The sequence below is a fragment of the Limulus polyphemus genome, unplaced genomic scaffold, assembly GCF_000517525.1.
Source record: "Limulus polyphemus unplaced genomic scaffold, Limulus_polyphemus-2.1.2 Scaffold1027, whole genome shotgun sequence".
In the NCBI taxonomy this organism is placed as follows: domain Eukaryota; kingdom Metazoa; phylum Arthropoda; class Merostomata; order Xiphosura; family Limulidae; genus Limulus; species Limulus polyphemus.
Window position 1 is genome coordinate 181,931 of NW_013666637.1, and position 25,422 is coordinate 207,352.

Genomic DNA, 25,422 nt, shown 5'->3' on the forward strand with positions numbered 1-25,422 from the left:
TATTCATGTCATATATAGAAGTAAGTGTATATAAGGGAGCATTTCCAAAAATGGAAAGAGGTGAGCGGGGTGCTACTGCATTTGATTTATTACATAAGCAATATCTTAGCAAATAGAAAAGATAAGATGTTCTTATTTTATATTCTAGTTTGTCAATATTGGTAATTCTAATTCATAAGAAACTATAGACTTAGTATTTTGACTTCACAAACATTTAATTTGAACCAGTGCTGCATTCAACATACCATGTGGCACACAAAAATTGATGTTTATCTGTGTTTTTTTTATATTTACTTTTAAATTAAGAAATTGAGTAATGTATAGTTCTAAAATTATTAGAATTATAATATACAGTTTGATACCAAACTTATTGACATAAATTCATGAAATAGTAGTTCAATAAAATTTTGGATGCGAGTCAACAAACGAGATGATATGGCCTTTCACCTATGACCCGTCTTGAAAAGGTTAATATGGTGATAAACTTAATGCAATGAATTAAGATTAAATTGTATTGGAATATAACATGTTGAAGTGTACACACACCAGCACTAGAAATAGATTCATAGATATACAAATTTAGCTTGAGAGATTTCTTTAGTAGTTGAAATTAAGAAGAATTACAGCAAACTTATAACATAAACTATAAGCTAGTTTTCTTCGCAGTTAACATATCATTTTGAATTTTACTTGAGTATGACTGCAGATGAAATTATGTTACAGTATTATCAACTACTTAGAATTATTGTACCATTAGTCAGTTCTGTTTGTATAAATGTCTATGATGCTTGTTTATGTGAGGGTGTATTTTAGTTACACGAAACAGATTTGGTTCATTCAAATGAAGTTGTATATTTCTACTTAAGAATGTTTGAATTTCATATAACTTAAGTAAACATTAACTTTTATGCTTCAGACTTTTCATTGATTGAAGTAGTATACCTTGTTCATTGACTAACCTTCCACACATAGTTTAACAATTGATAATTATCTTGTTATTGAATTATAATTAAAGCAATAATATGAGGTAGAAACTTGTATGTCATCAGTTAGGAGGTTTAAGTAGATTAGTTTTTTTCCAAATACATTAATTGCAAAAGAAATACCACTGATTTCAGATTGCTACTTGATGTCAGAGTAGTTTTGTGATTTATTTGCAAGTCTGAAATTGACACAAGAAATATGAGATCACTGTATGATCTGTCATACAGTATCAGATTAATCCCTTGACTTTCTATGGAATGCAGGCCTCATCCCTTTCATAACAATGCAAGAAATGTTAGTAACCTTGATTTTAAATTTTAAAAAACTTTTATTTATAAGGTTATAAATACAGTATATGTTTTATTATTGTAAAAATTAAAATGACTAATCTCATTGAGGAGCTTAGGTATTTGCTTTGTTGAAATAACTGTGTAGTAAAAAAGTATATTTTAAATTAAATAATTTTAATATAATACTGGAAGTTTAAACTTAAACATATGATAAAATCTAAACTTGTTATATTTACAGGCTTTCTACAATAAAGACACAGTTCCTTCCTTATCTAACCTGTTCGTGGGCTTCACCAACTACTATTATAGCTGCTGTAAGTTTCCCTTTATACTACATTCTTCTTTATCTTTGTGAATATTTATAACTTAGAAGACAGAAAGTTTTTTGCTTTGTTTTCTCATTTATATTGCTTTTCAGACTCATTTGTTAAAACTAATTTTGTCCATTTCTTTGTAAATAGAAAATAAATACTACATGAGTAAATTTTGACTTTTTCAATTACAGTAAATTTCCATGTTGGTTTCAGACCAGTTATTTAAAAAAAATGTTTTTATTTTGTTAGGGCTACGACTGTTGTCCTATGTTATTTCGATGTGATGATCAAGGTCAATTGACATTTGTTGACAAGTTAGACAAGTCTCAAAAGAAAGAGATGGATGGATTTAGGTAGAGTTTTTGCTGCTTGTATATATACTAGTATATATGAACTTTAAGTATTGATTTTGGTTCTCCATAGATTACTGTTTTCTGCAGGCTAAATGATTCATAGGAATTTCCTGTGATATTCTATCATTGTTTATGTATTCAACCTTTTCTTGTTATTTGTATTCATGGCTTATTTTTGCATTTAGTGTGTTAAATTTTCATTATAGATTTTGGCTTGAGTTTTTGTAAGTTATTAGTTTTGGACATATTGAGCTTTTCATTAATCATATTTGTTATCACCTTCTCAATTAAACTTAGTTAAGTTTGTGCTATGTGAAAGCATAGCTCGACAAGTCTCTCAAATGTTTATAATAATAATTAAAAATATTGTAATCATATAATCACTTGTGATTTCATTAAAACCAATACAGTCCTTTCAATGTTTCAGTAATTAAACAAAACATGCTCAAAAGTATAAAACGTGACCACAATGAGGTGGGTTCAGGGTATGAAGGATATCATTATGCTTTTTTACAAAAATAACAGGCTATCTACTAATCAACCTGCAGTTCCTTGTCACCTGTGCAGTGCCAATCAATAGTAGCTGCTACTCTGAACCAGCCTAGCTATTAATGGTGTGTTAGCTCATAAGTGCATGGTGTGTGAGGAATAATCCTTATCCCTAATACTTTGGGATGGTTTCAAATTACTGTTACTAATGCAATAATACACTCCTTTCATATACACACAGTATTCGAAATAACTATGGAAGCAGTGAACAAAATACAAATGTTATGGGGACGTTCTCATCAGTTGAATGAAAATGAACTGTACCAGTGTACAGTCACATGTTGATAGTTTACACTGTGATTGGCTGTCATCCAACTAGTCACAGTTCCATGCAAACATAATGCCTCTAAAGGTAGAGGCAATAGTACTATGCTCAGCATTATTGTGGTAAATGCATCCATGACTCATAGGACAGAAATGCTTCATGACAAAATGTGTAAAAATCAATATTTGAACTAGTAAAGGATAATTCAAATGACAGATTGAAGCAAAATTTCATGTTTCAGTAGGAGCTATAAAAAACTGAAGGTGTGTGAAACTAGTACTGTTTATAATAAAAGTATTTAAGGTGGAAAGTCCAAACTCTTCAAAAGTAGTGATAAATAACTCAGTTTGCCCTTTACATGATATATGACAATACATTAGAGGTCTAGTGATCTAGTGGTAAGTACAGTTGTGAATGTTACCTTCAGAACATTAAGACATAGATTAAGCACAAAGTGGTCTCGGTATATGTTTAGCCACTAAACCCATTGCTTAGGAGAGAGAATCAGACCAAAGGGATGAAATGGGCATCAGACTTTAAACAGTTAGATAAGCAATGCTGGAGGAGGTTGCTATTTACAGATAAATTCAAATTGTTTGGCAACAATATTTGATAGTTTGTTTGATAGGAGAGAGGGTAATGTGGTAGACATACAACTTCCACAGTGAAGCATGTTGAAGTACCAGTAGTAAGAGTGACTGCATCTTAGCTAATAGTGGTAGATATCTACACAAAATTGATGGCACCATGACTGCTGAAAGATACAAGCAGTTTCTTAGCCATCATATCATTCCCTCAAGAACAACATTTGTTGGTTAGGAATTCATCTTCCAAGAACAGCAATGCCAAGCATACAGCAGATGTAGTATAGGGAAAAAGAGGTTAATGGAACACACACAACTGTGGCTTGGCCTGCACAAAGTCGTAGTATTAGGGCTTTATGGGTTTATATAAATTCTAAGGATAATTGGCAACCAAATAACTTTGCTGAATTATGAATAGTAATACAGGGCACTTGGTACAATATCTCATGGTCATAAATTGATAGACTTATCATAGCAAAAAAAATAAACTGTACTACTCTGTTTAAGTTTACGGGAGTGTAATCATGTAGCCTCTCGCGTAACTAAAAAAACAACATGAGTATAAAAAATATTTTTTTCAAATTTATAGGTTTCATAATCCCTAGAACCTCCAAAGTGAATATCAAAAGCTCTTTTTAATTTAAGTTAATTATTTATATATATTTTTTTTCACTTTTTCTATGATATTACTAACTGTAGCTATTATCCTATATTAAGACAGGAAAAATGTACATACCATTTAACATTTGGTGAAATATTCTTAAAACATCTTTTTTTTTTTGCATGCCTTTATATTTTCACATATAATATATTTTAATAATTTATTATCCTTTCCTGTCTTTTAGCACTGTTATTTACCTAAACACAATGTAACTGTCTGTCTAACTAACATATTTCTAGGTGAGAAGTAATGCTAAAGTAGTGAGGACAAAGAAGCAACAATACTAAGAGCAGTTTGACCAGTTCACTCAGTAATTCTTTGCACCAATTTTAGAATACCAGTTAAGAGAACATACTTAATTGGCTGAGAAATCGCAACTCAATGGTAGAAAGTGGGCGTGGCATCTGTCTAGAGTTCAGAGAAACTTATTTTTCCTTTCTTTGAATGTGCCCTATGGAACTTGAAAGAAGAATGTGTACACAGGGCAATTAACCTGGATTCTTTCTATATATGGAAGGCTAGCGTGAGTCAAAAACTGTTCAAACTACAAAAACACAAATTTAACATTTTGTGAACTTGTAGATCACTAGAGAATAAAACAAAACGTTAAGAATTTTCATTAAGGTTTCTTTTGAAATAAAGGAACTAAAACTTTGAACTATAATGAAACGTTTAAGATTGATTTTATTGACAAACATTGATCATAAAAATAGTTTAATAAAATTATAAATGTAACTAAGTAAAATCTGTGATGTGCAGAAAAGGGTCACTGTAAGGAGTTGATACAAACTTGCATATGAAGTTTCAAATTTTAAGTAAAAATATAATTCTAACTCTTATTTCTACAAATTTTTACCAAAAGATGTTTTAGAATTGATGTCATTATACAACATTTTTTAATGTAATGAAAAATGAGAAGGTTCCATCTTTCATTTATATGCAGCTCCAAGGAGTCTCGCTTGTAAACAGTGTATTTATGGATTTTTTTTTTTTTCTACCAACACCAAATATAGGTTTGTATTGCTAAGAAACTATCATGATTTATGTTCATGTTATTTTCCTTCTCTGTCAGTGGTTGTATCACTACAGTCCTGTATTGTTACCCCTGTTATGATGTCACACCATATGACTTGAATAATTACTAATGAAGTTCATCTTTCAAAATGGCTAGAGCCAATGAATGAAAATGACTGGGTAAAAACAGATACTAATCTGTCTCTATCAATATAGAGTAAACTAAGTAGTGTAGCAATAATGTGTGATTTCTCAAAATTTTAGTTACCCATAGCTCCAGGGGTGAACAGAGAATTCTTGTGCAACGTATACACCACTTAAGAACAAACTGCAGATCTAGAAATTGCTGTATAAGTTCTTGAATTGCTTTCATGTTGGATTATATCTGTTTGAAAATGAAAACCACAGGAATTTTTGTTTTCTATGACAAGATATCATGTAATTTTAGTTAGGTTTAGTGAGTATGGTAAGTGATGGCAAACTATTCAGGACTCAGTTCATTTCTTGGGAAAATTATTGTATTTAGACAACACATGCAAATAAAAATTTATTATAAAACTATATTTATTAGATACAATTTTATCTCAACCAAACATATCGGCAAAAATCACAATACTTAGCCTGATGCCATTTTGATATATGAAGTCATAGGTCACCTATAAATCTTTGTTACTTTTTGAGTTGTTTTGTACAACTGTTGTGACTTTCCAGTTGGTAAAATAAAGTATCAAAAGAAAGGTATTAATGAGTATAAAATAGGTTGGAATTTCCTTTTAATAACATAAAAAAATATAAGATTAAAGGAAGTATTTTTAATGGTATCTCACAACAAAATTTTTGAAATTTCTCAACCTAAAAATTGACAGTAATACTAAGTAAAATTATATTAATTTTTAAAGCAGAAACTAGATTTATTTTTAAAGTTTTTTACAAAGTTTTGTGTAATTTGGTTAAGTATTTTTAGATAGGGTTAAAGCAAATACAGAAGACTATTGCATTGCACTATATGTTGGAATAATGTATTGTGCTAATGATAACTGAACCATTTACTTACAATTACTCACTATTTGTGACTCCTATCACCTATGCATTTCCATAATTATTTCCTATAATGTGTATATATAATATACGCAATTAAAATTGTTCAAAGCTTGCTTCATAATTTCTAACCTTATCTGTTTTCTAATCTGTTGCTCAAAATTTAATTTTCATTTGTAAATTCATCTAAATGAAGATCTTTTCTAAAGTGTATTTCAAGTTTGCTGAAATCAACTTTGTTCCCTTATAATATCAAGTATCTTATCTCATTTTTTCACAGTGCCATGAGAAAATTCCGGAATATGGATATGCGTGCTATGAAGGATAATAATGTTGGAGACACTCTCTTGGACAGTGTCCATCAAAATGCTGTAACACACATGACTGTTTATGCCGGGACCAAGATAGGGATTACAAAATTCTGCACTACTGGTATGGATGGTAAAATGGTCATTTGGGATGTAAAGGTTTGTACTATGACACATTACACATGAAGATTTAATAATTCTGTATTCTAATAGATGATTTATTTTTTTCTCTAAGAGAAAATAAATAATTTCAACTGGTTTTGTTGAGACATTTTTTGAAAGATTTTTCAGTAATGAATGCAATTTTTCAGGTTTAAAGAAAGGGAAAGTTGTGGCATGCATTTATTATTTTTTCATCATAGTGGTCCCGTGTAAAAGAGGTTTTTGAACTATTTATATTATTCATGTGAAAGAAATAACCTTTTTAGTGCAAATACGAATTTCATACTTTTTCTAACCATTCATGTCAGTTACATGGAAAGTAATGCAAACTTTCAAGGAAAGCAACCTTTGAAAAACTGCTAATAAGGGACAATATAATTTAAGGCATGGTATGGTCTAGTGGTTAGAGCACATGACTTGAAATTTGTGGGTCACAAATTCAACAACCCTGCCACTTAATATGCTTCCCTTTCAGCTGTTGGGGCATTATAATTTAATGGTCAATCCCACTGTTCACTGGTAAAAGGAGTAACCCAAGAGTTGGTGAAGGGCAGTGTTGACTAGCTGCCTTCCCTCTAGTCTATCACTTCAAAATTAGGGATGGCTGGTGCAAATAGCCTTCTAGTAGCTTTGCATAAAATTCAATAAAACCAATCTAAGAACTTATTCATCCAAAATAATATTTCTAAAGCACATTTATTCCAAATTGCTATATTGGCAGTATTGAATAGCTATTCTTTCCCTTACATATGAACTCTGTAGGGAAGTGATTGAATGGATGTTTTAAGGTTGTACAGAAAAGGAAGTAAAGTTATGATTGGAAACTAATAAGTTTTAGCAATCATCTTAAACCTTTTATGTTTTATAAAGAAAATAGCCTTATCTCAAGATAAAACAAAAAATCCTGTCATTTCCACTTTACACATTCTTTAACTTTTGTAGTTGCTGGCAAGGCTCTACCTACCTTATCAAGAGCTATAGGCCCTTGGTCAAGGTGTAAAAACCCAAATCATAGGAATTGGGTATTTTTTTCCCTATTTTTAACTAAAGATAATTTAATTACAAAGTGTTTAATCAACTCAGTCTACATTATACTCTTTGAAAAGGATTGTGTGTATGTTTACAGGAAATTTGGCCAAAGACAAGTGAATGAATTAAGGAAGAAAATTTGGTGTATTATTTTTAGGAATATCAGTTAATGTAAATTAAGCCAAAAATTGTTTAGAAATAAAAAATATTTTCACAGAAAGTGACTTTTCAGTAATTATCCTCTTGCTAACTAATTGCTCAAAGGTTTCTGATAAAATTGCTACTATGAAATTTGATAGTGAATGTATATATTAAATAATAATAATATACTGATAGCTGCTTCTTTATGGGAATTAAAATCGTAATAACATCACCATCATCTACATTACAAGCTAGTTGTAAATGGAACTTATAAAACGTGCAGTGACAAGCAGTAATAAATATTTAATTCTAAATTTCAAATGTTCAAAATAAATTACAAACTCTGCAGACCCATACTCTGGTTACTAGCCAGCATGTGGTGTTTGGTTAGGTCTGAAAGTACCTATTCCGTTGTATTATTTCTGGTGAATGTAACAAATTAGATATGTAAAACTTATTTCCATTTTGTTCCTTTTTCTTTTCTAGTCATTAGAAGCAGCGTTATCTGACTTAAGGATTGTGTGAAACAAAAAGGTGGTCCTTATGCAGGGTGAAGACATTTCTCCAAACCCGATCATCGGCACTTCTGCTCGCCCTTCCTTTGGTGCTGCCTCTTGGAAGTTGCTGCAGGTTTCTTGTATATTCAAAAACTTAAATTTATGCTGATTTGATACAGAGACAAAAAATTTAGATGTAAATGTTTAAATCATTAAAGATTGTTCATAAATCAAGTGAAAAGGATAGAAATGAAAGTTGGCTTTAAATTTAAAAAAAAATTATAATTACGAATTCTTAAACTGCACAGAATTCAAAGAGGATATCTGTGTTTGGATTTGTATTTAGTGTAGTAAATTGTAAGAAATATATTGTACCATTGTCAAAACCAATTAGTTGGACAGGCTTCCATTTTTTCACTTGTTCCTTCTGGTTCAAAATTTACATGTATTTATGGCTATTCAATGAACTCATGTTGGTTAATTCATTCACTTGTGCCTTTGCAATGGTTTAGCCCAAGTTTTTTTGTGTCTCGTAAAATGGAGCATTCCCTAAGTGCCAACTACAAGTTTCTTTTTTTTTGAATGGATGTAGGGATTTGAAATTTGTGGAAAAGGTGATGGCATCATATATATATTTACATTTATTTATAGCACGAGTAATGGTTTTGTCTCCCTTTGTCCTACACATTATTTACATTCTCACTATCTGGAAACTACAATGTAAAAGTATACAATCAAGTGGGAAACCAACTATGGACAGATAAAATATGAGCTATTAGGATTAATATAAATAATTGTTTTAGTTCCAGCCCCCCAACATTGTTCCATCTTTTAAAATAAGGGCTGAACTTGAGTGAAATATCTCTTGTGGATATTTTTCAAACATTTGTTTTCCACTTCCTATCTAACAATTAAGGATAACTTGTAACTGGGAATTTTCATATGTCTCAGCTACAGGTAAGTACTGAATTTCACGTTTAAAATGAAGAGCAAGAAATTTTATTACTGTTTACAGGCTGTTATGGCTACTACAAGCTCTTTGAGCAATTATACAGGTTTGCTTTAAGTATAATTTATACTATCCTTGATCAAATAGTGAAGAAAACCACGATAGTGCTAAGTTCATTATTTTGGTTTTGTTTAAAGTAATGGTGCTTGAAAGTAAATAATAATGATATGAACGCTCTGAAAACTCAAAATGCAGTTAAACCAACTACTTGTAAGTTTCATTTGACGGTAAATTATTCCCAGTTAGAAAACTTTTCATTAGGATATCCGACAACACCTAAATTACAAAACAAAATTTTCTAGTTTTTCCTTTTAACTGTTGTATCAGTATAATACAAGCTCTGTAACACAAGCCAGCACCGTACAATTACAGAAGTAAATTCATTTCAACAGATATCTTCTAGTTGAGAGTTAAGTAGCAGATGATTAACAGAACAGTTGTTTACTTAGCCATACTACTTAATGCTGCTTGATTTGTATAAATATTGGAACTAGTTATTTTCTTAATCTCCTAGCTATGAGTCAACTTTAACAAAGCAAAATATTACCCATTTTCCATCAGCACTTGTTACTATGGGTGCAAGATAATGAAAAATAGGAGCTGCAAAAGAATAGTTACTTTTTTTTCAATGTAGACTTTTCAATTTGATATATACATGATATCTGATGAAAAGGAAATGACCCTGAAGAGGCAGTGTTAAAGAATGCTCCATTTTACAGACAGTTATGCAATTGTCAGTGCTCACCCTAGCTGTTTCATTGTGAGGTTTACAATTTATTGTTAGCAACATCTTTAATATGCTTAGTGAAATAGTAATTTACTTGAAAGCCAAGTTCACTACTAATGCAGAAAAATGGGGAAAAAAGAATCATAAAGTAGAAACTTTTGAGATATCAAAGCATATTAAGATTCAAATGAAGAAACATGATTGAAAGTTGCGTTTTTATGTTTATAGGAGTTAAGATAGTGTAATTTTTCTGTCAGTTTAAAGTAATAGAAATTTTTATTAACACATGATCATCTTCATATCATGGTAATAGTAAAATAGGTATCAATTATGCAGTGAAAAATCAATAATTCACTTTCTGTTACCTCAGTTTTACCACTGCTCTTTACAATTGAATATTTAGCTGTGAAGTACAGATATACAGAATAACAATGGACTAATGAATAAAATTCATTTCAATGGCTTACTTTATGGGAGTGTGTTTTAAATCACTCTTGTTAGTTGTTCCAAACAATAGCTGTGATAGACTTTTCAAAGAATACTAATTATTCAATGTGAAGGTTATAATCGTATGTCGTGATATCATAGTAATTAATAAGGAACAAGAAAAGTGTATTTCATCCACAGCAGTTCTTCAACCCTGTTTCTTAAACTTTTTACTTGTACTACTAACAAGACTGAGCAACATTATTGACTGTTACATCTACTTGATATTTGGTACCAACTGTAGTAAAGCTATGAGAAAGAAATTGTTTAACTTGGTTTACTACATACTTTAACAGCTTAACATGGTGGAAAACCAAGTTTTAGTGTGTTTTGAATGCCTGTTATGCAGCTACAAGAGAAAAAAAAAAGTGTGGTTTGTTATATCACCCTTAAGACACTATTTAATTTGAAATTTTGTTAAGATGAGGGCTATCTGTAAGCCTGTCAACCTGTTATAATTGTTGTATGAATTATTAGGATTAATTTTAGGGAATAATTAAATTGTTACAGTTAGTTGTTCAAAATTTTAATTCAGTGTCAGACGTCCTATTTTACAGCAGTACATGAAAAAATTAACTGAAATGATTTGTCTTCATGATGGTCATTAACTATTACTTAGATTCACATAGTGTAAACAGCATGTTCTTAAGATCTCTATCTTTTACTATATCTTGATTCTTGTTCATTAATTAAAGTAGTAAATTTACAAATAAAAAGAAAAACCGACAAAGGAATGGCTTTAGAAAATAGAGAACTTGCATTATTTCATTAAAATTGTTAATAATGTAAATTCTTTCTAAAACACAAGGGCTTTAGGTAACAAACTTGCAAATCAAATAAATTTTGATTAACTCTAGATATGTGTTGATCTCTCTCTTTTCAAGTATGTTGGGGAATTAGTTGGATTTTTTTACATTTTGGGTAGTATAAGGAGCTTCATCTGTTTGATGTGGTAGCACAAATTTTTCTCAGTGTAGGAGGATTCAGAAATGGTGAAATAATGAACATCCAACAATTATAGAATCCTGGAAATGGATAGAAATGCAAGCTGCTCTTAGAATAGTTTGACAACAAGAGCAACAACTTAAAAACTTGTGCATTCCACAATTTAACACCTTTCTAAATTTATGCTACTAATCCTGAAGAAGCTTGTTATACTATCCAAAATTATCATCACTCAGCCACCTTCAACATCTTTTCAATGGTTTTTACTTTTCTACTTAAAAGATAAGTACATGTCTTGCCCATGAACACTTCAATTTAAGTGTTATCTCCTGTATGTGTATATTAAAAATTCAGCACAGACTTCAGGTAAGTTTTTTAATAACCACAGAAGATGAAGAAAGAAACTGAACATTTATTTATTCGTTAGCATATGTAAATATTTCCATTTAATCGTGAAATATCTGGCTAACACTGAACCTCCTACGTTTATTTTAACAGCTTACATTTACAATCTTTTTGTTGTTTTTCTTCTGTATTTTCAAAATATGATCTACAAAATTCAATTATGTACTGCTTGCAAGCATTAACTTTTCTGCCATTTTTGACAGGTACGAACTCAGAAAGACTGAAACATGCCCTGTAAATTCTTTACTAGGAGTTTTGGGCTTCAGTTCAACTTCAATGGATAATATTCCATTTTTATTAAGTTCTTTTGTCCGGCAAATGAATTCAAATAGTGGTTTCTCTGGTTGTTGGGAGCTTTTACTAATGATGTTTTCTGATATATATTGTTCTATTTCAAGAGGATCATTAGGTTTCTTGGCAACAAAGCCAGCCTTGTATTTTTTCCGTCCTGACCAAGTACGATAAAACACTTTACAGAAGATTTTCAAAAGGGTCCTAGAACCAGTTGAATGCTTATCTCTTGATGTTGATGGTTGGGACTCTGCAACTGCAGAACTTGATTCCATTTCTTCTAGGTTATCAACCTCTTTGTCACTGTCATCTTCATTCCAGTCTTTATCTGTATCATGGTTAACTTGTAAACCAAAAATCAGTTCCTCAAACTGGTCCCACTCTGTTGGATTTTCAGGATCATAGAGTATATTTCTATTTTCCTTAGATACCCTGTTTTCTGTTTCCTCATATAATTCCTCCTCTTGGTTTACACACAACCGTTTGGAGCAAGTCTCTTCACTTTCAGGGGTCAACTGTTTTCTTTTTCCTTGATTATTTGATAGTCTAACAACCTTCTGTGTACACTCATCGTCTTTCTTTTTCATCCAGCGTCGTCTCATGTGGTCACGAACCTTACATTCAAACATCATACCTCGTTGGAGGATGTCTAAAATAATGTAAGATGTTTTGTACATCCACAACCTTTCCATGTTCCACTCTGAAACATTTTGTGACAGCAAACCAAAACAGAAATTCAAGAACTGGGTTTGGAATTCAATTGTGAACTTTTCAGCAGCAACTTTAGTTTCAGGAATTAAGTCTTGCTTTTGCTCTGGCACAGGAGGCTTTGGTTGTGTATGCAGGTGTTTCTTGGGATCCAAAAGTGCCAGAATTCCCCAGGATTTGGGAGCACCCTTACATTCGCCAGTATAACAGGGGGAATCACACAACAGTTGTGCCTCATGAAAACTAGCCAAAAGTGATTCTAAAGCTTCATCCGAAACTGATGCTGTAATATTACGGTTCAAGTCAAAGGAATCTTGAATTGAGAGTGGAGTTATCTAAAAAAAAAATCATAACTGTTACACAAAAAACTTTTTTCTTTCCTTTAATTAAACACCATCAAAAGTGCATAGTAATAAACTGGAAATTTTCCTCGACATGTATAAAAAAATAATTTAATTATGTGCAAATATTTAGTCCTCAGAACTTTCCCTGTAAACATTTAAAACTTTTACAAGTTTATTATCTCAAGTTTTCTTAAGATATACAAATCAATGGAAGATTAAAAAAATTTAACCTTAATATTTTCATATACTTCCTATATGTTTGGTGTAGTTTACTTTATATACCCACATATTTAATTACAAGAGAGCTTTAGATATATCTAGCTTTGCAACTGATTTATGCTTTCATTTTTTAAGGATTTTTCTTCAAAATAAATACATCATTTGATTCAGGGCAGAAAATGCCTTAATTTATGACTAGATGAGAATTTCACTGGATAGCAGCTTGTACAAGTTGACAGAACTTAGTTGTGAAGAGGTGATATTAGTTTCAAAAATCATGTTCTCATATTATAGCCATTCTTATGTCACATACAATAGCAAACATGTTTTATTTATAAAAAAAAAATGTGTTTAATGAAATAGGCAAGTTAGATTATCAAGTACTTTCACAGCAAAAAAGTGTCAAGTTTGTGATTAAATAAAAACCAACAAGTATCTCATTGACAAACATTTTCATTACATAGACCTCAAAAAATACTTGATATATAAAGTTTTGTTGCATAACGGTTTTTATGTTCCAACAATACTAGCCTATCTTATATGTTTGTATGCCTTTTACTTAACACAATTTTACAACTCATCAGGGAAAATTTATTTTACTTTCTTACCAGTTTCATAACCACTGAAGTTAGGGTAACAAAATGTTAAAAGTTCTCCTATTTAATGTCAGTAGATGAAAATTGATTCAAGAAACAAAAACTAAACCTTCCAAAAAATACTATCAACACTTCTTAAAGCTTAACTGCATTTCAAAATCAAAGTTTGTGATACAAAGCTCACATAATAGTAATTTATGAACACAAACAACTATGGTTTCTTATCTTTAAGAAAGAAAAAATTAACATTACGTATGACATAGTGCATACTAAACCATATGTTTTGCCTACAGCTGTAAAACCTGTATGTCATATTTTCTAGTTTTAAAAGACAATTTATATGAAAGCTTTAGAAAAATTACCTAATATACATAAATGCACAAAACCCCTGTGACCTTCATCTTAAGTAAAATACAAGCTCTTTTGTCTAGGGTATAATATTTTTTCCAAAATCATAGAAGCAGTGATATAAAGTACATTATCTTCAATAATATGGCTGCACATATTCTTAAATAACACTACTTTCAAGTGTCATTATTTTTCCAAGTCTAGATGATGATCATATATATGTACATATATAAAATTGTATCATCATCTTTAAATATTAGTCTTCCATACTGTAAAAAGTAACACAGTATTCAGCTTGATATTTAAAGAATTTCCACTGAACACAATTTTTTCTGACCCCAAAATTTAGCAAGCTTGATTTCTGACTAGCATTTTTTTTTTACTGTAAAAATTCTTGCATCACTGAAAAAAACAGTTTCAACAGAATATTAATATTTTGTGATTCTTAAAACTTGGTAACTCTGATCAAACAGGATTTTTTTTTACATTTATCTTAGCTTCACAGATGGTTTATATGCATTTGTTTTACATATTATTTTTATTAACCTGGTAGAGAAACTAGTCAATGATTTTTGAAAATATTGCTCCAACACGTATCATTGTCTTGTTTGGAGAAACTTTTACCCATAATATCAATTAATGCTTAACCCTATCCTTCAAGTAGGTCAGAGTATGCATGTCACAACTTTTTAGATATATTCAAATCTTAAACTACTTTATTATAAATGTATACAAATTAGCTTGGCATCAAAACATAGTTAATAATCAAATTTTAATATTATGCGAGATTTAAGTTATTAATTTTTATAAGGAAATATTTTTAAAAATTCTTAATCACCCCTAGTATGAAAACTGTGACATTTGTTCTTTAGGCCTTCCCTGTTCTCTAATTTATTTACCACCCTTCTAAGATATGTGGAAGTTAACTAATTCTCTCATTATAATATAGATATTACTAAGTCAGTCTTATTAGCTTTCAATTTTATTTGTTTAAGGAGTCATAAAGTACAAAATCAGACCTACTTGCCACATCTTCTCTCTCACAAATTGCCAATAGTTTTCTGGGTTTTATACTATATTATTTATAACCAGAGGTTTAATCTATCAAGTAATGTATTACATTATAATGTTTTTGTACAGAGAGTATTGTCTTTTGTGTCTCCAGTTTGAAAGTTTTTCTCAGTATTCAGATCAACAAGCTTAGGGGTAAAGATTTAAAGGCTCTTATGCCACAGACAGAAAGCCAGGTAAATTATGATAGTTATAGGACATTGTTTGCTTTGTACATGTTATTATTCTGTGTTCTTAGGTCCATTATTTAAGTAAATAAAATTATTTAGTGTATCTAGTACTATTAGCATAAAAATGTAGGCTTAAATGATATCAGCAACTGACAGCAAAAAAAAAAAAAAAAAGTCAAAGGTAAGTACTATACTTCTTGTTTTTCATGCATACTTTTTATTTATTGTTATAAAAGAAACTAAAATAAAAAAAATCAGAAACTTGTTAAGTTAGGTTAGATAATATACCCAAAAAAAATAATACAAATTCTTCATATGGTATGCTACAGAGCAGTTCATACATTATATCATTCAATATAGTAAAGTGGACTATGGGTGGTTCTCTTAGTGATTTACAACTTTTGACATGGGTCAAAATTAAGTATAAACAATTTTTATTGTTCCAAGCTTTCAGCTATCTAGGGTTGTAGTTTCCTATTACAGTTGTAGAAAGAAAAAAGGGCAATTTAGATTTATTTTGTTTTGTTTTTTATGATAGTTATAAATTCGATCAAACAAACCGACTGAATGCATATAGAGTTAGAGTAGAGAAAATGTAAAGATTTACTGGAAAAAAAAACGTTTGATATTTATTTAGGATGTTTGAGAGAACATGCAAATGAAATAAGTACTTTTAATTTCAAGAAAATCACTTAGCACTCAGGGCAGTCAACACTCTGACTTCATACATTCACAAAGTTTTAGCAAATATTAAAAAATATGAATTTTTGTATACAAAAGACTTGTACTGTTTACTGAAAGTTTGCCAAATTTCATGAAGATACACATATCATATTACAAGTTATAGTATGGAAACTAAATGTTCCTTTGGGCCACAATAATCCACTGAGCCCATAGCTAGCTAGAGAGTAAATCTAGTTGATCATAACTTTGAATGAAATCTACACAATCAACAGCTCTACATCTTTAGATGGTCTCAACAACTAGGTTAATTCATCTTCAGCTTCTACTACATTACTACTGTAAAATTCAAAATATGAACTATGCAACTAGCCCACTATAATAAAAAAGTTTCAGACATATAAAAAAAAAATCAAAATACTTTCCAATCTCATAAGTGACTTATTTTTGTAAGGGGCAAAAATAAAAGTATAGCAGAGAGACCAAGAAGTTGTACAAATAATCTATTAGTAATAAGTTCATATTAACTAATCTTTCAATTCATCTAAAGTTTATTACAAATTGAGACAGATACAAATAAATGTACATGAATTCATAGTACTTAATTCATCAACTCACCCTGAAGTGAGCCAAATATGGAAACGTATGGAAAAATTCATGTTTTTTAATAACTTGGCCAAACCTTGGACATATTACCCATTGTCTGAAGTTAAAGGAACTGTAGAAGCTAAAAAAGTCCTTCAGTAGCTCATCTAAAATAAACATTCCAGAATTTGTTCCTTTAGTTTCGAATAAAATCTGAAATAACAGTGACTGACATATACATATGTATGCAGGTTGATTAACACACAGAAATACAGCAAGAATTATTATTTATGTCTTCATAGTTTTTATTATGGAAAAATCTAGACCTATTTTACAGTGCAGCAACCTTTAAATTACATTTACTGAAACAAAATCACCCAGTTGGTGAGTTACTCAATATATATGAGAGACACTATGTAAATTCAATATAATTCCCCCTTCATAACAGCGAGAGGAGATATTGAAACGTATCACATTTTTCAAGTTACACTGATATTGGTTCAAGTAATATACTTGAAATTTACATTTTGAGAAAAAAAACATTAAATGCAAGATGATAAAATGTAGAAGTAATTTCTACAAAATGTAAAAATACCCTTGAATATGCTATAAAGAAACCGCTTTTAATTCAAGTCTTGATTCATTTCTGTTCAAATGACATAGCAATAAAATAATTCCATGCAGGAGGAAAGTGAACTTACAAGCAGTACATCCAAGTCAATTAGGGGTGTACAGGACACAGGGTAAAAATTATTAACCCAATTACATATTATCTAGTGGTATATTCTCTTTGTTTAATAGACATTTCAAAATGCTGAATTAGCTTAATCGTATCTCTCCAATTCCAAAGATCTTCAGAAGTGTGTATGGATAGTGAGCAATCAACGTTTATTTCTACCCTAACAAAGTGTATCCTGTTCAGTTAAAGTCATTGGTTATATAAACCAATTAAAGCATGGTGATTTATTGCACATGATAATATTTCATAAACAAGCAATAAAGTCAAATGTATGAAGCAAGACAAGTTAAAATGCTGTTAAATTCTTAAGTGCTTAGAAGACAGTTTAACATCCAACCTAAATTTATCTTTAAAATATAAAAAATAGATGTTTGGTTGTCAATTAGAAATTTTCATGAAAACGTTATTCTTTAATTTTTAGATCAATATGGTGACCATCTTGCATTGTAACATATTTTTTGTTCTACACTAATAATGATCAAAACGTTAATACCATGGTTATAAAAAAAAGCATTTACTGGAACTTCCACAAGTTAAATAGAATGTACTAAAATTTTAAAAATGTCAGGCCTGAACTTTTACAAATGAACTTCTAACTCAACAATATAATGTTGACAGAAAAAAATTAGAAAGAAAATACATAATTTCATAAATTATCACAAATTCATTGCAGAGACAATTGACAAAACATGTGATCAACTTATTTACACATTGAGATATTGATATCATGACAAACACCTTAGCACCATCCACATGTCAGTCACTATGAAAATAATGTTAAAATTAATTTTAATGGGGAGTGAGCTGGCATCATACACAGATAAACTTGGGTAACAGGTCTACCAAATGACAGGGGAAAAAAGGTAGTAAAATAAAACAATAATAATTAACAAAAATGAAGAAATACAATACCACATCACACACTTTTGTCTGAAGAAGTGATGAATTTAATCACTTCATGCACAAGTTCCAATTTTCCTATATATTGTACTTCATCATCCAAACCATCACAAAACGTATGGTGTTATCATGATAACTGTACAATAATCAGATCTGGTTTAGAAAAAGTTCTGATACTGATTCAGCTTACAAGAACAACAGCAAAAGTCATACACATTTCTCTTCCAACATCATTAGAGGCTTCAGTTCACTATCTACTCACACAGAGAAGACTAATCACAGGTAATTTATTACATCAGAATGCTTGTCGTGTACTTAAAAAAAATTCTGCTTTAAGAGCTTTTTTCTAGCTAACCTAACAAGTAATTAAAATCAAGTTCCCAATATGCAAGTTTCATTGCTTTTCTCAATTTAAAACAGGACCCATGAAAAGATTAACAAGTTTATAAATTTCTAAACTGTTAGTACTGTACAAGTAATGAAATATTTCACATTTTTTATATGTTCAATTATAAATGAACTTAAAATAACAAAAGTTGTCTGGTACAAAATACAAACAGAAATTATGTAGGCAAATAATGTACATAAGTCAAGAAACTACACTGTAATTATTTTTATTCAAATTAAAATTAATACCGTTTCAATTTATATTGAAATAGCAAAGATACTGTATACAAACATATTAAATTGCACAACACAGTCTAATTTTCAGAATTATCTTGCCAAGTAATAAGAAAATAAAGGATCACATCATGAACTAATGACAAACACACACTATCATTGCAAACACATTATATAAATTCCAACTTCTGTGCAGTCAGCAACACATTCAAGTACATAATTATCATTGGTCTACTTATTAAGGTTAGCAAGAAGTTGATTCTCTTAGATATTTTATAAAAACAAATGCATATTATTCAACAACAATTATTAAAAGAGTAGCCTATTGGTAATCAATAAATATAGCATAGTTCAACTGTCCTGACACTTATGATACAGACACAAACTACTAATTTTATATTTATTAATGTAAACATACAAAATTAATATGTACCTGCAGGCAATAAGTTTGCTGAAGGGCAGATCTTTGATGGCTCATCACAAAATGTGCTGTCAATGCCATCCACTTCCCGCACTTCATCTACAAAAAGTTGAATACAACCCCACAAGATGAGAAACACAACTTAAAAGTTATTTGTGCTAATACCAAAAAAAACTACAAAAATGTTACTTTTCATGTTCAAACTATTGAAAGAGAAACAAAATGTTGGATGCAACTATTTACATACAAATAACAGTAATAAAACTAGTAACATAAACTTATATGTGCTTACTGTGGGTTAGTTATTTATGTTCATTAAAAGTTTGGTTCTGATTACAGAATGAACAAGTGAGAAACATCTTATGTGTTTTTAACTGTCATTGTGATGCAGAAATAGTCACCTTAGTGACACCAGCTATGAATTATGTTAAATTGTTACAAATATTTTACATACAGACAGTCATTTCTAATTATGAACTGACAGACTAGAGGGAAGGCAACAGCACCCACAACCACCAACTCTTGGATTAACTCTTATTTGATCGATTAGTAGGATTTGACCATTACCCTTATGTTGCACCCATGGCCCAAAGTGTGGAGCACATGTTAAGTAATCTAGAAAAGGTAATGCAGTGAAGGCTAATATATTTTTTACATGTTTGCTTGAATATTAATGAAGTAACGGACATTGGTTATCAATGATACTTTTCTAATGAAATTGATCAGAACTAACTTAATTTGAAACTTTTTGCTTACAACTTCATCCCACAGAAAGTCATAACACTTAAGTGTTTTTAAACACTTTTTTTTTCAATTGAAATTAACATTACATCTGGCTCTCTTTTTTTTCTTATGTAAATAACTAAAACTAACTTTAGATAAAGAAGAACTAACCAAACATATAAATAAGTTGGCTGTTTCACATAAAAGAGTGATTATGTACTAGAAACTGAAAAGCTAAAAAGATTAAACTTTAGCATTAAAGAATTAAAATGTATCATCGAGGCTATTTTTATTACATAAATAACATTCATTATGTTTATGCTTCACTGAATATTCCATCATACATACTCAATACCTTAAAAGTAACAAAATCTAGAAACGTGAATCAAGCTTTATTCACTTAACATCTTAATAATTTTCATCTGTTGAACTTAGCAGAAATGTAACAGATGATAAATATTAAAACCATTTATTATTATAACCTTACATCTCATACAATAGTAATCAACTATAAAAAGTTTGTAATGAAACATTTTACCTGTATGGTAAAACATTGAGATGAACTCTTCACATATGTCTTTGTTTCATTAATCAATATTAATATTCATGGTTTTTAAAAAGTTTTTACAAAATTATTCTTTTTAAAACTTACTGAATAATTTTAATTGTGTTTTAAGTAATGATACTTGTACTCATCATCATTTTCAGAATCTATTTATCTTTTTTCTTTGTAACTTTTAGGTTCAGAGTGACTGAAGAGGTAATCAGAAAACAGCAAAAGTGACACCATCGTTATTAAATAAATAAAGGCTTAAAGCTTTTAACAACCAGTTGTTACTGTTTTTCCCCCACCAAATATATATATCATCATAATATTTGAGAAGACTCTAGCACTAAGAAAATTTAACTCTCCTTCATTAGGAGTCATCTGGTAAATAAAAAAAAATATGTATATGTATATATATATATATATTACTTCTGACAACAGAATTAACTTTTACATTTTAGTTACATGTACCTGCTAATTGCCTCAATTCCAAAACTGTTGGTACAATAGGTGGGTTACGAGTCTGTAAGAAGAAGACCACCAACCAGATGAAAGCATAGTTACTAAGATTGTCTCCAGTACCAATTAATTCAAACATTTTGCTCCAGTAAAGGAGTGTCATGGTCAAAGACTGTACTCGGGGATCCAGGTCACAGTATAGAGCCAAGAGACGGCTGTTCTGGACATCTAAGCTGCACAGAAAGGAAAAGTTTTTTACAAACTTTAATAAGTTATAACTCTTTAAAAATTCAAGTTTTTAATTTCCTGGTCAGTCAAGTAAAAATCATGTTTACTGTTTATATGAATAAAGATTCTGTTTATTTGTACAATTGTGTGTTTGTATATCCTTTCTGTCAATGTTCATAACATTTTCAAAATCTGTATTTTTCAGATACTTAATACTTTTCTGCCAGATACTGATGTACTTGAATACCACAAATGACCATAATTAGTATAAATACTTACCTTGCACTACAAGAAAGGTCACAGTTTAAACCAAGGCCAAAGTGTAAGAAATGAACAATAGGGTGATGTTCGCTAGGTACAAAAATCACATTTCTACATCGTGGAATATTTCTAATCACTTGAACAATGAACTTTATCATCATATCTTTAGGCAGATCAAGCAGTGCTCCAAGGGGGACTAAACCATCTCTGATTTCATATATTGACGGAATATCATCATCATCCATTGTCATAGGCATACATGGAAAAAAATCCTAGATGAAGAAAAAAACAGCAAATTATAGAAAACTTTATTCTACATTTAAACTTTATCAAAGTAAAACTGGCAGTAGATCCTTATTCAAAAGTTTTGTGCTAGGTGAAAATTTAAATTTTTTTTATTCATGAAATATACCTTCAAAAATAGCTTTAAAGACCATTCTTATCAACAAAACCTGAAAACATAAACCCAAATTATGAGAAAATAATCTGTAAGCTAAAATTCTACTTCTTGAGTTTACAAAAATGCAGCATGATCAGTGTCTTACTTAATATCTTAAGGTGTGATGTAATTCTTAATCAACTGAATAGCTCATGTTTTAGACCTATAAATAAAAGAATTCTATACTTTAACTTTATAACACATGATTTGGCAAGTGAAATATTTATAAGATCAACGAGAATATCCACCAAAAGTTGTTTTTTTATACAAGATCCTTCCTTTTTTCCATCTAAGTATACCTTGAGAGCCATTTTCATTTATTATTATAAAACATAATAAGAATAGCTAGCTTCTAGGATTATTATCATTAAATAGTTTTATTGTTTGATCTATTCATTTTCCATACTTACAAATAGATAACAGTAATTTTATGCCTATAATACGTTTCAACTCAATATATATGTATTTAACAAAAACAGGCAGGAATAGACTACTTTATTGCCTTAAATTGCCAGCAAAATATGTACAAAAATCTCTGTGATGATACATACAATTGCTCAGTAGCTTTAAAACAAATATGTAACAGTAATTACTAAATTATTAACTAGCAAAGGTATATTGCAAGTTTCAGTCTTAAAACATAATTCTATAAACAATGCTCCTTTCCATTCACCTGATGCAAAGAATACATGCAGTGTTAAACATTTTGCTACCAATCTCTTAGCTCAGATTCAACTCTTATTTGAAGCATTACGAGGTTAAATTGAAATTGACACCAAACTTGGGCCATTCAGCTGATTACTTATCCATTTAATCTAAACCTTTATGGGTTCACCTAAGTTTTAAAAAACATGAATGGTTTATATATATTCCAAAATAATTTATTGACGGGTAACGTTTCACTTACCAACCTTCTTCACACCTATATACAGACTATTAAAGATTTGAAAGAGACACTGTAAATAACACAAAGAACATCATGTGGTTTTAAAAATACTATATGGATCAGTGAAGTTGTACAACAATACTTTTAATATGGAAGAGTATATAATTACACTAACATTATAAGAAACTTCTGAACTATATAAAAGTATGATATAATATATAAAATTAATGTCATAAATCCTGTAATCAAATGAAGAAATATAACACTGATAAAATTAACCCTTTCACAACAGGCTGCTATATTTACCCAAACTTGTAACTGCCATGTAATTAAGAAGGTATACAAATATACTATAACTCTGAAATTAAAGCTTCTGAAATTTTACAAGATGTCAGTAAAAATTACTAATCTTTTATGGACAAAAAATAATCTTATGAATTATTCTATTGGTAAGGAAGTGATTGTTTGATGCTATATGGATGGGTCCAAATGTAGGTAGGAATAAGAATCAGTAGTTCTATAACAAACACTAGTAGTAATGTAGTTATTTATAAGAGAGAGCTCAATATCTAGGAATGGTACTTTTTGCTGGAGATTGTGTTTACAAATTAGAGAGCTAAGTTAAAGGTAACTACATTCCTCTTGGAAACAAAGCGAGTCAAAAATATTATCATGAATAACTATGGGTTACTCAAAAAAGATCTGTCCACCAACATTATTTTTAATGATCATCCCCTAACCCTCTTGCTATGGGTAGAGCAAAGTGTGTATGTCACAATCTTTCAGAGTACATTCAAAATTTAATTAAACTACCTTATTATTAATGTATATAAAAAAACTTTGCATAAGAGTGTAGTTAATTCAAATTTTAATGACATAAGTTCTAAGTTCTTAATTTTATAAAGAAGTATTTTAAAAAATCCTGAACCTACTCTAGTATGAGAATTGTGACATTTGTTCTCTAGTCTTCTCTCCTCTCTAATCTATTTACCACCCCTCTCTGAAGTATGGAATTTACTCTTTATAATATAGATATTACTAAAGCAAATTCTAATTTTTATAGCCTTCAATTATATTTGTGTACAGAGTCATAAACTAGAAAAATCAGACCCACTTGCCACACCCACCTGTCACATCCTCTCTATCAGAAATTGACAATACTTTTTTCTGATGTTTTATACTATATTATTTATAACCAATAAAAGGCAAAGTTTTAATCTATCAATCAATGTATTACATTATGTTGTTTTCAGTACAAAGAATTGCCTATTTCACCTTCATTTTGGAAGTTTTTCTTGTTGTGTTTGGATCAAGAAGTTTTTGGAATTATTTTAAGGCCTTATGTCAAGAGTTAGAAAGCAAGTTAAATTATGATAGCTATAGGACATTGCTTGCTTTGTGCATGTTATTATTCTGTGTTCTTAGTTGCATTATGTAAGTAAATAAAAATTATATAGTGTACAAGTACAACTAACATATAAAAAGTGGACTTAAATTTTCCTGCTTTATTGGTTTCTGTGTATGTTTATTTTTAATTTTTCTGAAATATTATATCTTTAATTTAATATTTGTACCTATATACTTTGGGTGTAAAAGGGTTCTAGTAAACCTGAACTCCTGGGTTCCGTACACATGAAGTTGACCCCCCAGGTACCAAATACACAATGCAAAATGCCCCATATGCAAGGGAAGTATTTTGCTTCAAACTTTGTACCATAACAAACTAAACCGCATACAGTTTGCACACAGCTGTCCACAATCAGCTTCTAACAGGTTTCATCAATGACAATAAATTGCACAAAAATAAAGCCATGTGAAAGTACCACATAATTAACCCTTTCACTGTGGGTAGGTCAAAGTGCATGTTACAAACTTTTACAGAGTTACATTCAAAATTTAATTAAACTATTATATCAATATATATGAATAAACTCAGCACCAGAATGAAGATAATAAATCAAAGTTCATTATTATTTAAGTTTTAATTTTATAAGGAAATATTTTCCAATAATTCTCAATCTCACCTAATACGAGATCTGTGACATTTCTTACCTATGTCTTCCCTCTTCTCTAATGTTTTTTACCACTCCTCTGAGAAGTACAAAATTTAATGTAAATTACTCATTTTTTTTTGTTTAATTCTTTCAGCATGGGTTCGGTCCCTGGGACCAACCTTATGACCTTTTTGTGCTTGTTATAGTGTTCATGCTATAACTTTTAAATTAGTAACCAAATGTTAACAAATTTGGCAGATTATCAATAAACATTACAATGCTTTCATACCCAAAAATCTTACAGAGATGAAAGTGTCCCTTTCCTAAAAATCCTGAAAATAATCGAAGCCAAGTAGAGGGGGGGGGGGGGCGCACCCAAAATCCTGCATTTTGATGCATTTTAGTACTTAAAATTCACTTAAACAAGTTA

The 25,422-nt window shown here is 30.0% G+C and overlaps 2 protein-coding genes across 4 annotated transcripts in view; one reads left to right on the plus strand and one right to left on the minus strand.

Annotated features, from left to right (window-relative positions):
• LOC106461774 (actin-related protein 2/3 complex subunit 1A-like) overlaps window positions 1-11,267 on the plus strand; it is a 48,598-nt gene extending 37,331 nt beyond the window's left edge. For both annotated transcript variants that reach the window (XM_013921628.2, XM_022388811.1), the window contains exons 9-12: window positions 1,513-1,588; window positions 1,838-1,941; window positions 6,333-6,519; window positions 8,179-11,267. In XM_013921628.2, coding sequence (XP_013777082.1) covers window positions 1,513-1,588; window positions 1,838-1,941; window positions 6,333-6,519; window positions 8,179-8,217 — 406 coding nt within the window. In that variant the 3' untranslated portion in view covers window positions 8,218-11,267. The remainder of the gene's footprint in view (window positions 1-1,512; window positions 1,589-1,837; window positions 1,942-6,332; window positions 6,520-8,178) is intronic.
• Window positions 11,268-11,748: 481 nt separating this feature from the next.
• Window positions 11,749-25,422, minus strand: part of LOC106461771 (speckle targeted PIP5K1A-regulated poly(A) polymerase-like) — a 27,581-nt gene continuing 13,907 nt past the window's right edge. For both annotated transcript variants that reach the window (XM_013921625.2, XM_022388810.1), the window contains exons 5-9: window positions 21,692-21,945; window positions 21,197-21,417; window positions 19,468-19,554; window positions 16,808-16,941; window positions 11,749-13,095 (exon numbers count right to left, since the gene is read on the minus strand). In XM_013921625.2, coding sequence (XP_013777079.1) covers window positions 11,920-13,095; window positions 16,808-16,941; window positions 19,468-19,554; window positions 21,197-21,417; window positions 21,692-21,945 — 1,872 coding nt within the window. In that variant the 3' untranslated portion in view covers window positions 11,749-11,919. The remainder of the gene's footprint in view (window positions 13,096-16,807; window positions 16,942-19,467; window positions 19,555-21,196; window positions 21,418-21,691; window positions 21,946-25,422) is intronic.